Source organism: Pyrgilauda ruficollis, unplaced genomic scaffold (assembly GCF_017590135.1).
Source record: "Pyrgilauda ruficollis isolate IOZ18807 unplaced genomic scaffold, ASM1759013v1 scaffold10, whole genome shotgun sequence".
Taxonomy (NCBI): Eukaryota; Metazoa; Chordata; class Aves; order Passeriformes; family Passeridae; genus Pyrgilauda; species Pyrgilauda ruficollis.
In genome coordinates this window covers 10734236-10748114 of record NW_024508101.1, presented here as the reverse complement: position 1 = coordinate 10748114, position 13879 = coordinate 10734236, and the positions used below count along the sequence as shown (strand labels likewise).

The 13879-nt window shown below is 53.3% G+C and overlaps 1 protein-coding gene across 3 annotated transcripts in view; it reads left to right on the top strand.

The window, feature by feature from the left end:
- The window catches only part of PLXNA1 (plexin A1), a 115266-nt gene that overhangs the window by 55466 nt on the left and 45921 nt on the right, over positions 1-13879 (top strand). For all 3 annotated transcript variants that reach the window (XM_041460555.1, XM_041460563.1, XM_041460547.1), the window contains exons 9-10: positions 8617-8731; positions 13267-13467. In XM_041460555.1, the coding sequence (XP_041316489.1) occupies positions 8617-8731; positions 13267-13467 (316 nt within the window). The remainder of the gene's footprint in view (positions 1-8616; positions 8732-13266; positions 13468-13879) is intronic.

Here is a 13879-nt window from a genome sequence, read left to right as displayed (position 1 = left end):
GAACATGTAGTGTCAGGAGAGAACCTCATGTAAGAACAGAGCTTTGGGTTTGGCAAAACTTTGGAAGAAAAAACGAGTTTACTGCACTGCAGACTGTAGAAATCAATCCATGTGACTGGGAACGCCAAGTGTCTTGTTATTCCTGGAAACAGTTAATAGGAGTGGCTTGGCAATGCAAGAGGAGAAGCCTGTACTTTCCTGCCACGGTACCTGCTTTCCAGGCTTGCTGGAGAGGGAGCTGGAAAGTTACAGCAACATGGGATGGAACATGCCACATGTCCTGGGGCGTTTACCCAAGAATTTCCTAACTGGAAGTAATTGTGAATTTGCTTTCTTGTCAGGCTGCTGTGAAATCTACTCCTGTAAGGGTTTTTAGACAGCTTGAGATATGCGTTTGATAAAATAGAGGAGGTGTGGATTATTGATGTGCTGTCTAAGCAAGGTGTCTAAAGTCTCAAACCACAGCTCCTGCTGAGGAGCTGCAGACAGTGTTCTTGAACAGCGGGGGATGGCTGTGCTCTAGGACCGTCAGAGCTCATGCTGAGGTGTGTTTGGGCAAAGAATTTGGAGCTCAAGAATGCAAGAGATTTAATTTCTCTGCCAGAAATCTGCCATGGATGGTGGAGCTCTGGCTGATCAGTAATTATAGACAAACAAATGCCAAGTGATCTCTTTTGGATATCTTTTTGCAAAGTGTTGAGCCTGGCTTGGGGGCTCTGCTGGAGTTCACTCCTCCAAAGCCTGTTCAGAGTTTCCACTTTGATCAGGGAAGAGCAGGTGAGATGCAGGTGCCCTGGCTGGGAACCCACCCAGAGTGAGCTCCAGGAGGGATGTGTCAGAGGAGAGCCCCTGCAGAGTTTCTGCATCACAGGGATTCCTTCCCTCCTGCTCTTTGCACAGGGAACAGGGCTCCTCCTGGGAGCACTGTGCTGGTGAGGGAAGAGAGACTTTGCAAACTTGACTTTCTCCCTCACCTTGACTCTGAGATGAGCTTTGTCTCCCTTCACATCCTGTGGTTTCAATAACATTAGCTCAGCTTTGGCTCGGGCTGGCTGCATGTCAGAATTTTGCAAATCAAAAAGCAGATATGACTTTTATTTTAGTAAATGAAAGAAAGATGACTTTTAAGTACAAATGGCATCAGATTTGGTCCAATCAGTGGTCTGGTGGGAAGAGGTGATGAGGGAATTGACATTTTATTTTATGTGCCTGACACAGGAGGGGAAAAAACCCCTACCCCCCCTGAAACAAACCTACAACAAAGAGCCTGACTGATTTATTACTGCGTTGATGTTTAATTTTGGATGCATTATTTAAAAAGGCTAATTATGGATGCATTAATATTTATGGCTCCAGTTGAAGCTGATAGAAAAGTCCATGTTCTGAGCTGGTGAACATTATTATTTTTTTTGACGTCAAGAGTTTTAGGGTTTGGAGGTAGTTTTAACTATGTGACCTGCAGTCGAATTGTAGCCAAAGAGCATGACAATACCTCCTGGGATGATGCAATACTTTTAAATACCATTTGCAGACAGGCGTCTTTAATGGATCTCTCTGGAGTTAATAGCCTTTCAGATCCAGGTTTCATATTTTGTGGAGGAAAATCTATACGTCAGCCTGATAAATTCTGTATTAGGAACAATGTGCTTTTCCACGAGGCTAATGTTTTTCCTGTGGAGATCTCTGATCATTGTGCGTTATGTTTTCTTTTTATGTTTGGATGGCTTTGTTTAGGTTGGAAGGCAGAGTTATGCATGTCAAATAATTTCTCAGCTGAGGACAAAGTGTTTGAGTGAGATTTTTCAGATGGTTGTGAAGAGATGGGAGGCTAGTGAGGCAGCTCTTTGCTGATGTCAGCTGGGGTAGCTCCAAGGGAAGCCAGTGCAGCACCACCATGTGCACCAGGGAGAGTCTGACCCTTCTTATTTTCAGCAGACATCTGGAAAGGCATCAGCAAAATGTGGGCTGTGGGGCTGGTCCTGCTGCTGTGTGAGCATCCTGGCTCTCTTATTTCCCACCACCTTGGCAGGTCTTCTTCCCGTGCATTTTCAAGGGCTGCTGGAACCTGCCTGGTCAAGGGAGGGGTTGCAGAAGGGAAGATGCATCTGATCACTTCTACAGGAGAGGAGGGTACAGAGGGGGTTGGCTGCCTGTGTGTTTGGCTGTGATGCTCTGAGCAGAGGGGGTGCCTTCCAGGTAGAGCTCCAAAGCTGTCCCATCTGTTAATGCAGGGCTTTATGCCTGTGTGATGGAACTGTTCCTATCACAGACCAGCATCAGTGGCTCCTGGGATACTTTGTCCAGGGTCCCTGGGAGCCCTGGTCTGGAATTTGCATCCTCTCTGGGGCTTCATTCCTTTGCAGGAGTTACCTGGGAAGCTTCTGGAAGTTCCAGCTTTATGTACTTAGGGCTCCTGAGGGGCTCTGTCGTATGTTTTCAGGCAGTGGTGTCTTTTGGGCACCCTGCTCCTAAAGGCTTGGGCATTGGGCAGGGGATGCTTCTGGCTGAGCTGTGGAATGTGGATTTAACAGGGGAGTGGAAACCAAGGGCTTGATGCAGGGAACTGGGGCTCTTGCAGAGGGGGATGTGGGTGGCTGAGGGTCCCTGCCAGCCCGCAGCAGGGGAGCAGGGCTGCCCACAGCCTGGTCTGCAGCTCCTGGGGACAGGCTCTGGTTCCTGCAGTGGGGAATGAGATGAAAACACCCATGGCAGGGACGGGCTGGGTTCCCCTGGGGTTTCTGATGGGACCCCGATCAAGTGCAGGCATTTAAAGGCGCTCGGCGCCTTTGATCGTGTAATGAATCAGCCGAGTCCGGCGCGTGCACAGGCAGATGTTGAGGTCCTCTTTGTCAGAGCTAAACGCCTTCTTCAAAGCATTTGTGGGGAAATGAGTCCCCTTTTAAGATAAAGATGTAACACCAGGCTCCCTGCCTGCCTCTGGCAGAGCTTGCCGGCGAGGTGGGGGAGTAGGGAATCCTCACAGAAAGCTAGTGAGCAATTCCAGGGAATAGTAAGATGTATTTATTTCTTCCCGCTGTTTCCATGTTTCCTTGCTGGATTTCTCCTCTGGAAACTCTGTTTCATAAATCCTGTTGTGGTTTGGCTTTTTGGAATGTGTGGCTATGGGAAGGGAGCTGGCAAGTGGAGTGGGATGGGGAAGAAGATGAGAGTCTTTGGTACTTCCTTCAGTTCTGTGGGCAGGTTTTGCAGAGCTGCTGGTTTTTCAAGCACCAACGTGCTCAGCTCATCACCAGCACGTCCTGCCACTGCAATGTGGAAGCAAAAATCCAGGTGTGGCACAGGGAAAGGGGGAAAATCATATCAGCACGTCTGATTCCAAGAGGGAATGCAAGCATGCTGGAAACTGTCTCCAGTCCAAGAGGTGGCCATGATACTACCAGCCTTGTGGTTGTGCCTCAGTGTAGTGACAGCAGTGACACCCATGTCCCATCAGCTGCAGGGTGCTGAATTTCTCTGATGCTAGGGCAAGGACAGACATGCCAAATGGCTCTAACTCCTCCAGGCTGGAGAGATGTGACTCTGCTGTGTCTCTATCCCACAGGTCAGGCTTTCCCTGTAAGCCTCCATTAAGTAAATGGGATTTTAATGCATGTCCCAAGGGCTGGGAGCAGCAGGGTTGTGCTGGTGAGGCAGGGCTGGGCTGTTCTGGTGGCCAAGGCACCCTTGTGCCACTGGGCTCCTCTCTGCAGCCTTTCTTTCTGCCCACACATGGAGTGGCTGCTTCTCTGTTGGCCCACTGCTGCTTGCTCCCAGTTGCTTACAGATGCTTTCTTTTCAAAGGCATGGACAGACGGCTGCAAGCAGTTGAGTGAGTGTATCTGAGTTTTTGTGGCTGAGTGGTGTGGTGGTAACAGATCCCTGTGTGTTCCTGAGCTGGGGCAGGTGGAAAATCCTGTAGGATGGCCCCAGAGACAGCTCAGGATAACCTGGTTTACATCATGTGTGTTGTGAATGAGGAGGGCTGGTACAGCCTGGTCAGTAAGGGGAGGCAGCTGAGTGTCTTTCAAGAGAATTATCTTAAAACCCAGGGCATGATTCTGCATCCTCTGGTGTGATGGTGGATGCTCTGGACCACCCTGTGAGTAAGGACCTTGGCAAAAGCTGGCAGGGATGGAAAAGAATTGGGTTGGTGTGAAAGGAAGGGCAGCAATGGATTGAGATGGGCAGGGCTGGAGGGAGGCCAGAGCTGACTCCCACCCCATGCCTTTCCTGGGCACCAGTGAGGAAGCTGCCTGTTGGTCTGTGTAGGGCTGGGGGGACACTGAGCCTCTGGTTCCACTGCTCTTCAGGATTTCCCCTTCTCCCTAGGGTAGAGAGATGGATGTGAAGCCCAAAGCACTGCAGTTCAGCCCCTCAGCCCTGACAGCTGCTGCTCCAGATGCAGGCTGTGCTGGAGCTGAGTATTCACTGAGGATGCATCCTCCTGCCAAGAGGAGATCTGAGGAACAGTCAGGGGGCTCGCAGGCGGCTGTGCTGTGCCTGTACAGATGCTGTTTTCATCAACACTGTGTTTATAATTTCCCTTCTTAATGGACCTCCCCTGCTCTGCTCTTGGTGCCATTCAACTTCCCCCTGTTCCTCCTCCCTGCCCTTCACTCCATGTCCTTCCTTCCTTCAGGGACATGCTGTGCCATAGAAATAGCCTCGGTGTCTGTGTGTGTGCCTGCAGTGCTCACACCTCCTGTCCCGTCGTGTTTGCTGCTCAGGCTTATCTCACTCCTGTGGATGCTGGTTTTGTTTTCTGCCCCCGCTGTTCAGTGTGATGAAGAGCTCTGGGCTCCTTTGGGCACGTGGCACCGTGGCATGCCTGGGGCTGGCAGTGCAGGAAGGAGAGTGAGTGAGGAGTCTAGATCCAGCACTGTTGGCTCTCCGCACTTCCCATCAGCTACAGCTTTGCTTTGGGTCATGCATGGAGACAGCTGGAACCTCTCTGTGGTCACTGAAGGTGCCTGCACACTCAGGGAGGAGTCAGTACCTGAAGCTACCCCTGGGTCTGGGCTCATCCTGCAGTGATGCTTTTGGCTCTGTACCCACCCTGCTCTTTGCTGTCCTTCTGCCCTGTCTGCAGCTCTGCTTCTCTGCAGCCCTTTCCCTAGCATGACATTACCAAGTTTGGGATCATTTATGGAAGTGGAGGGGAGCTTTTGGCCCAGCTGTGGGGTGAGATGTGGGCAAGCGTGGAGAGGCTCTGGCTTTGACCCTGGGGCACTCAAAGTTGAGCAGAGCTGCTTTGTTGCCTGCAAGGATGCCTGCCCTGGCTGGGGGAGGTTTCAGGCCAGCAGTGAGCCTGGATTTGTTCTGGGATGGGGCAATTGGCACAGAGTGACCCTGAAATGCTGTTCTGAGGGTGGTGCCATGCCTCTGTCACGAGGTCATCAGGAGGCAAGGAGGGCACTGCCAATGGGTCTGGCCCCCTTTTCCTGCCTTGCCTGGGCTTCATCTCCACCGGCCCCTGGCAGGGCTGGGGAGGAGGCAGATGGGGAACAAGCTGTGGGTCCATATCAGTGTGCACCCCCACCCTCTGCTCCCTGCCTCACTGGGCTTCTTGCTCTCCTGGCACGCTTTGGGGAGGCGGAACACTTCAACACATGAAGGAGAGCCTCCCTCTAATTACCAGGAGTGATGAAAGCCTCTTAGGCAAGAAGTGATGAGGGAAGAGTGCCTGACCGTGGGAAGGAGAGAGACGGCACAGATGGCATCGTGCTGCCGAGCAGCCTGCTCCCGTGCCAGGAGCAGACAGCAGTGGCATGGACACACTGGGACACAGCCCCAGCCGTGCTGCCCAGCCTGACCAGCAGCCAGGGATCCCTGCCTCAGCTCCTGTCCTGGCCTTTGGGCAGCTGTGGTGGTCAAACAGCCGTGCTGAGGCCAGCAGGACCGAGGCAGGCTGTGAACAGTGTTTCACCACGTTACTGGCACCCAGGTGCTGACTTACTCACACTTTGACCTGGACTGGCTCTAAGTGCAGCAGAAATGCTGCAGAGCAAGGTGTGTGTGGGGAGTGCTCTCACAGTGGCATTTGATGTTCTTATGGCAGAAGGAGAACCTTGGTAGAAGGGAGAGTGTGGAAACCATCACTGAGGATGGGGCTTTAGGAATGGCTCAGTTAGGTTAGAAGCAACTGGGAGGGCCAGATTAGGAAGTGGAAACCATGCACCTCAGTGTGTAGGTGGAGGATAACCCGAGATCCTTTGACAAGTGGAGACTAGCTGGGACCTGCAATAATTAAATGGCAAAGGAGACCCTCAGATGAGGAGGGTGTTGAAATAGCCAAGATTTGGCTTTGACCCTGAAGAATTGCAAGTGGAGCTGCAGCTGTTGGGGCTGGGGTGCCCGGGGCAGGGCTGCATCAGGAACTTCACCTAGCTGCTTTGAGATGCCTTGTGTGGTGGTGGAAAGGACTGGGGAGTCTTTTTGCAGACCCTGAAGGACCTGGTGACTGGAAAATTTCTTCTTTGGAGGATGGTGGGGGCGATTCATGGGAGGCTGTGCTGCAGCTTGATAGTTGGCTTGTGGCTGCTTGTGCTTCTCTCTTATGTGACCTCTCTGGGGCTGAGCTACTCCCATGAGGATTAATCTGTATTTTCTCTGTCCTGTCCCTCCATATCCTGGATTTATCTGTCCACTGGTCCTGCTTGAACCCTTAGCAGGACGGCAGGCCTGTCCTTTGCCTTTGTTTGTGTTCCCTATTTCCCCCACCCTCTGCACCTCCCTCCATCAAAGCAACCAGAGATAGGAGGCTGGGGCTCTGCTTTTAAGTTGAATCTCTGCAGCTGAAATAAAATTGCATATATTTGCATAAGGAGCATCTCAATTAGCATATTTGTGGGTAAAGCTAAAAGGGCTGTTCATTTGGAAGTGAAAATGTGAGCGAAACATGGAAATGACTTCCAGCCCCCTTTGCAAGCAGCTTAATTAAATATTTCCTTAGTGTGTGCGCATGGATTTGGGAAGCTCTTGCTGTATATGTAATGGTGTGTGAAACCCCAGGGCAGCCAGGGAGACCTGCTCCTGCAAGGCCTTGGGTGTGTCTTTGCACCCTGGGCTGCCCTCACCCTGTGGCCCCCTCAGGTCCCCACACCTCCAGAGTGACAATTCTGCTGGAGGGTGAGGGATTTGGCATGCCAGGCTCTGCCACCAAGGATATCTTCTCCAGAAGATTGTCTTTCTGCTGCCTCACAGGGTGATGCTGTGCTTTCCTGTCGTTTCCCAGGGGTAGAGGCAGAGAGGTAGCTGTGATTAGGAGGAGGATTGGGCTGGGCAGGGCTGCCTGCCTCCTGCCAGAGCTGTGTTCAGGGAAAAAGCCAGTCTTTGTTTAAATATAATTGCTTTGGGCCTGATCTTTTTGATGCTCAGATCAGTGAGGAGCAGGTATGAGCCTTCTAGGGTGAAAACTAGTGCTGCTGCTTTTTTATTTTCTTCTTCTTTTTTCCTTTTTTTTTTTTTTTTTTTAAGCCAGGCTGATTATTTGTACTGCCTTTTAGCCTATGCCTCAGCAGCTCTCCCATCTCCTCCTTGGGAGAACAGCTTGGGCTGCACAGACATGGCTGGTGCAGACCCACCCTGTGAAGGCTTGTGTACTAAATGTGGGACCTGTCTGCTCTGTCCCCCCAGACAGCATGGCAGGGAGGGCTCAGCCCCTTCCCTCCTCACAGGGGTGAAACCCCCAAAAGCCTCCCTCCAGCTGTGGGATGCAAAAGGGATGCCTGGGAGAGGGTTAGCAAGGGAAGCTAACCAGGTTGTCGAGGTGCCACTCCTGTGAATGGCTGTGGGACTCTGTGTGTCCCCTCCTGCTTTGGGGAGAGCCATCAGATCCCTGGGGCTGGTTTCATTGCTAAGAGGATTGGAAAGCAGAGTATGGGGCTCCTAGCATCCTTGGGTCCTGAACACCCCCCCAGAAAAGATGGGGAGAGGGGAACAGGAGTGGTTCCTGTGCACAAAGAGCCCTGAGAGGAGGCTGTGGGGGGAGATGGAAGTGTCTGGGCTGAGGAGGGGTGGAAACCACAGGCACAACGCACGCGCGGCTGGGGAGGGCTGGAGCTGAGGGGGCTGAGGGAGGGGGTCACACACAACCTATTGTGAGTGCCTGAAAGGCCCTACAGTCCTGAAATGTTAATCTGACCCAACCTTTCGCCAGTTATAATTTTCCTCTCAATGAGTATGCATTAATCTGGCCCTTTCTCCCCTGTTCCCCTGTGGTGCAGAGCCCTTGTTCTGCTGCCTCTTGCTAAAATCGCCTTTCAGTGAACCCAAATAAAGCTCCCAAAGTCTGGAGCTCAGCCCCTGCTGGAGTGGGGCAGTCAGGGTCAACCTGCCAAGAGGAAGAGGGAACGTGGCCTCTTCAGCTGGGACACAAATCCTGCAGTGCCTGAAAGATCATATCCCCCCACCCTGCCATGGGCAAAGCCTGAGGGCTCAGGTCGTGCAGGCATCTCCCTCCCAGTGCATGGCCTGTGCCCCATGGATAAGGGATCCTTTCCACCCCGAGGTACAGCATCACCTAGGCATACTGTCCTGCTGAAGCATCCCAGAAAATGTCCCTGTGGACTCTGCCTTGATGCTGCCCTAACACTGCCCACTTCTCTCCCTGTGCAGCTGCCTGTCCTGCGTGAACGGCTCCTTCCCCTGCCACTGGTGCAAGTACCGCCACATCTGCACCCACAACGCTGCTGACTGCTCTTTCCTGGAGGGACGTGTCAAGCTCTCTGAGGTAAGGCTGTGAAACTGCTCTCCTTGGCTGTTCTGGTCCTGTCAGGGTCCCCTGCCCTCTGGGAAAGGGGTTAGAGGAAGGCAAACTTCTTCAGAAACCATTCCCACTGCCTCTCCTGGGGTGCTGGGACTACCCGAGGAGCAGTGAGGGAGGAAAGGGAAATGCTGCTGGAACTGGGTGCTTGCTGGTGGGGAGAGGCTGTGTGGCTGAGGAGAGGCAGCTTGGGAAGTCGGCTGAAGCCCGGAGCACTTTAGGCTGAATGAAAGGAAAAACAAAGGCAGAGATGCTAAAGCATTTTCCTTTGATGTTTGTGAAGGGAGCAAGCTCGAACTGTCGTTTCAGAACAACTTGTTTTTGGAGAGGGGAAGGTTGAAATCTGTAAAACAAACTGTTTTGCTGCACCTCATGCCTTCTTCATCTCAACTGCTTTGCTAAGGAACATGTTCTTTTGTGGGGGTTCATCCTGTGCAGCATCCGTGCCACCCACTGGGAAAGCTGCCATCAGCAGGGTGTTTGCAGGACATCCTGCTGTCCCCAGCCTGTGGTGGCTGCTTGGCATGGGTATGGAGGTCTGGCAAGCCACTGCTGGCTCTGCAGTAAATGCTGATTTGGATCCTGAAGGGAGAGTTATGGGAAGGAAACTGTGTCCCTGTTCTGGAAGGGGGCTCCAGTTAACTTGTCTGGGTTTCCCACTGACTGTACATGGCCCCATTGGGAAGGGTCCTGCTGCCTCCAGGGGAATTTACTGACCTGAGAAAGTTGGAAAAAGCTGTTTTCTCCTTGCTTGTGCTGTGAAGAAATCCAGTGAGCAATCTGCCTATCTCAGGCATCCCAGAAGCCTGCCCCTGAGGTCATGCTTCCAGCCAGCCCTGGCATTGCTTCTGCAAATGCAACACGTGGTGTCCAGACCTCTGGAACACAGCAGTTCTCATCTGCCCATTCCCCTCTCTGAGGCCATGGGATCTGCCCCCCTCCCTCCAGGTGAACCTCAAAGCATCTGGCTGTACCCCACAGTGGTGGTGCCCTTGGGATGGGTGCAGCTGTCCCACGGACTGGCTGTCAGGAACTTGTGTCACTCCCCAGTGTGAACAGGGTGTCCCCCAGCAGACCTTTTGGCCACGCTGGGACCAGTGCCTGGTTTGAGGTTTGGATCGCCTGGCTCAGCCTGTTTGCACATTGGTGTGGCCTCAGCAGTTCCCAGCAGGGATGGTGAGGCACCCTCAGAGCAGCTGCAGCTGTGGGCTCTGTGACCAGGCTGGGATGAGACATCCTGTCCCCATCCCTGGGGTGGTGTGGTGGGTGGGGGGGCTCGGTGCCAGTCCCATGGCACCACCAGACAAGTTAATGGTAGACATCCAGCCCCAACCTCTCTGCAGAAGGTTATTTTAAGCAGGATTTGATCTGTCTGTGTTGGCTGGAGTGTGGTGGGCACTGGTCAGGAAATGCAGGGACAGAGGGTGACTGTCTCTGCTCCTTCCCACAGGCAGTTCACCACAATTTCCTGGGTGGGAAAGTGGTTGTTTTGTAGGAAAACAGAGTGATCCAGGGCACTCTGTCCTGGGCATGCCAGGAATGCTTGTCTGGATTTCTGGGGGTGGCAGGGCTGGAATGGGCAAGGGTAGGAGCCACCACTCACATAAATGTGCCTGGAAAGGGTGACAGCAGTCAGGATGTCCCTGTCCTCTGGCTGTGGTAGCTTTAAAGCCTGGGCTCTGGAGATTGCCCTCCTCTGTGGCTTGGCTGGGGGGTGCAGGGCTGGGGAAGAGGTGATGAAGCAGCACAGGCTGCTGTTCATTTTTTTCCACTCATGGTGTGCAGTGGTGGCCAAAGGGTGGTCAGTGATGGACATTGGAGCATCCCGTCCCTGCTGCTCTTCTGAGACAGCCCCTGCTGATGCAGAGCTGCTGTGGAGGGTGAAAAGCTCCTGGACTGTGGGGAACAAGTCTGTTGGCTCAGATTAGGTAGTTTAGCTTGTGTTTGTTCTTCATTCCCCATCAATGGGAATGGCTGAGACCTTTGTGAAGGAACCTCAAAGCTGGGGCCAGGCCCAGTCCCAGACTGCCTTCATCCTATCTCTGCTGATGCACAGCCTTGCAGCTGGAGCTGGGAGCTGCCAGAGAAACCCAAATGGCAGCATTTGCAGTGTGATTCTAAAGCTCTCACCTCTCCAGACAAACCTGGACATCCACGTCATGTTCTCATCCAGATAGAAAAATGGTTTCAATGGAGAAAATCTGAGTTGTGTGATGTTTGGGAATTTGTGTGAGTTGGGGCTTTGCCTTTCTGCTTATCCCATGCCTTCATAGCTGCCTCCTCCTGGGGCCTGGGGCTCTGCTGGGGGGGGGCTATTTTTGGCAGGACACAGAGCTCTGTGGGCTGTGCAGGGCTCCCAAGGGATGGAAGTGCTGGGCAATGCCAGACCAAGTTGTGTCAGCGCTTGGACTTACGCGTAGGGGAAATGAGTTGTCCTTGTACCCCCACCCCTCCGGGCACCCTGGGCGCCCACCAGCACCAGGTGCTTCCTGTTTGGGCACAGGCTGACATTTTTGCTGGATGAGACACTTCTGCTGGCAGATGTGGAGCGTGTGACATCATGGGGGGATTCGGCTCAAACAGAAAATGAGCAGAATGAGCCCCCCTGCCTGTGTGGGGAGAAGGACACCCGTGCCTGCTGTGCTCCCTGGGCATGCCTGCAAACAGCCATGGTGAGCCCAGCCTGGGGGGCATGGACTTACCCACCACCCCAGCTGGGCTGCAGCAATAATTACTGAAAAAGGAGAAGATAGGAGTGTTGGAGAGTGAGCCAGGAGTTAATACTTGCCAAGTGTGAGTGTGCCCCTTGGGGAAGGCTCGTGCCACCCATGGGTCCCCCTGCAATGTGGAGGAGATCAAGCAGGCAGGGGCTGCGTCCTCTGACAGCACTTCCAAGCTGGGAACTGGTGGGGAAAACCACCATGCAGTCATGGGGACACTCCATGGAAATGGTAACAGGAATGAGGTGTCTCCTCACTGTGAGTTGAGCTGATTCTGGAAGTGGGGGGAAACTGAAGCCCCACTTTGCAGAGTGGCAGCTGTGATATGGAGCAGGGAGGTGACAGAGCAGTGCCCAGCATCCCCAGACTGCCCCAGCCCTGTTGCCATCTCTGGTTTGGGGCTAACACTACTGTTCCTCTCAGCTTTTATTTTGTTTAATGTGTTTTGGAGATAAGTAGTTTCTCCCCTTAAAAACTGTGCTTTTGGGGAACACAGACTTGTGAAGAACAGAAAACCCAAAGAGTAAAAGTAGTTGGGTTTTTCTGTCAAGATTTGCTAAATGAAACAATTTCTTTTTCTTTTCTCTGCATTGTTTGAAAGTTAATTAATCATACCAGCAGAGATAAAGCCTGGCACGTTGCAAGGTTCAGCCTGGCTTGCTGCAGGATGGCAGGAGGCAGCTGGGCAGCCTTGGTCACACATGGCTGCTGCTGGCCTTGGGGACAGAGCTGCCCCTGCAGCCGCACTGTGGCCATTGGAAGCTTTGTGAGAGCAGTGGAGTGGCTGCATCCACTGCATTTCTGTTTCTAAAGCAGCTCGCATTGATGCTATTTCAAGCCAACACTCTCAGGAGTAGCTGCTGTAGGTGTGAGACCTCTGCCCAGCTCGGCAAAGTCGGTGTGGGATTGCATCAGGCTGTTGTTGCAGAAGTGTTACCCGCCAGGGCTGCAGAGCTGTTTTGCTGCCTGAGCTCATTTATTTTTGCTCCCTCCTGCTCCCCTGTGCTTTGCACACAAGAGCCACCAGCTCCCCTGGAGCAGCTGGGAGCCCGTGGCTATTAAAAGTGGAGTGCTTTGCCCTCCCAATGTCTCCTTCCCCAGGGGCTGGCAGGGAGGTGCTTTCCTCTCCAGCTCAGACTCAGCAGCATCCCCTGGCTGGAGTCACTGAGTGCAGGGCAGCCTGCAGCCGGGCTGGGTGGAGTGACACTGCTTCAACCTGGTGCAGATAGAAGCACCAGCAGCAAAATTTGCTGCAAAGCAGGTTCTCTGCCATACTGTAAGGGTGCATTGCTGTATCAAAGAGGGAAAAGGCTTTTCTGTCTGCTTATGAAGGAAGGGGGATGGAGGCTGTAAGGGAAGCAGGAGGGCTGAGCAGGTAGCTTGACAATGCACAATCCAGTGGGCATTGACTCTGAAACCTTCTGGCTGAAATTATGGTATTGAAGTCCATATTGTTACCAGTTGGCCCAAACACGTGTTGCTGTTGCAGTGGCAGGTTACAGATTCCAGAGATGGATCCTCTCCCCACCTCCCATCTAAATCAACCTGAGCTGTAGAAAACACTCTCCTGCCCCGCCACCAGGTTCCTTTGTGCTCTTCTTTCCTGTCTTCAGGGCTTTGGGCAGAGCAGGTGTAGGATGCTGGTTTGGGGTTGCTGCACATGAGAATTTTCTCAAGCATGTGCTCAGGGTGGTGTTTGCCAAGCCTGCCAGCCAGGAGGGGGTCACAGGGGTGCTGGGGGAGTGTTCCTGTCTCATCATCTGCTTCTTGCTCCCCTTGCAGGACTGCCCTCAGATCCTGCCTTCCACCCAGATCTACATCCCCGTGGGTGTGGTGAAGCCCATCACCCTGACGGCCAAGAACCTGCCCCAGCCGCAGTCAGGGCAGCGCAACTACGAGTGCATCTTCCACATCCCCGGCAGCACCACCCGCGTCACCGCCCTGCGCTTCAACAGCACCAGCATCCAGTGCCAGAACACCTCGGTGAGTGTGCCAGGAGCTCTCCTGGCTGTGGGCTGCTCCTTCCTGCCTGCCCCAGGACCACCCCAGCTCGCTGCATGGGCAGTTTTGTTTTCTCGTGGCAGGTAACAGGGTTTGTGTTGCTTGTGGGGTGTGAGGCAGGCTCCCTGCCACTACCTCCAGGTGCATTGGGAGGCTGCTTGGGGTTGTTCCAGATAGGATCAATGCTGAAGCCACCAGGATTTAGGGAGCACTTACAAGGAAATTGGGTTTGCAAAGCTGAAGAAAGTTGCCTGGACTGGAGCCAGCAGGGCCCGGATGTGCTGGAGCCCCCCTGACACCAAGCTGTCCCATTTTACAGGCGGGAAGGAGGTAACACCTCTGTGTCCCATTGCACACATGGAGCCCTCCACATGCAGCTGTGCCTGCCAGCCCT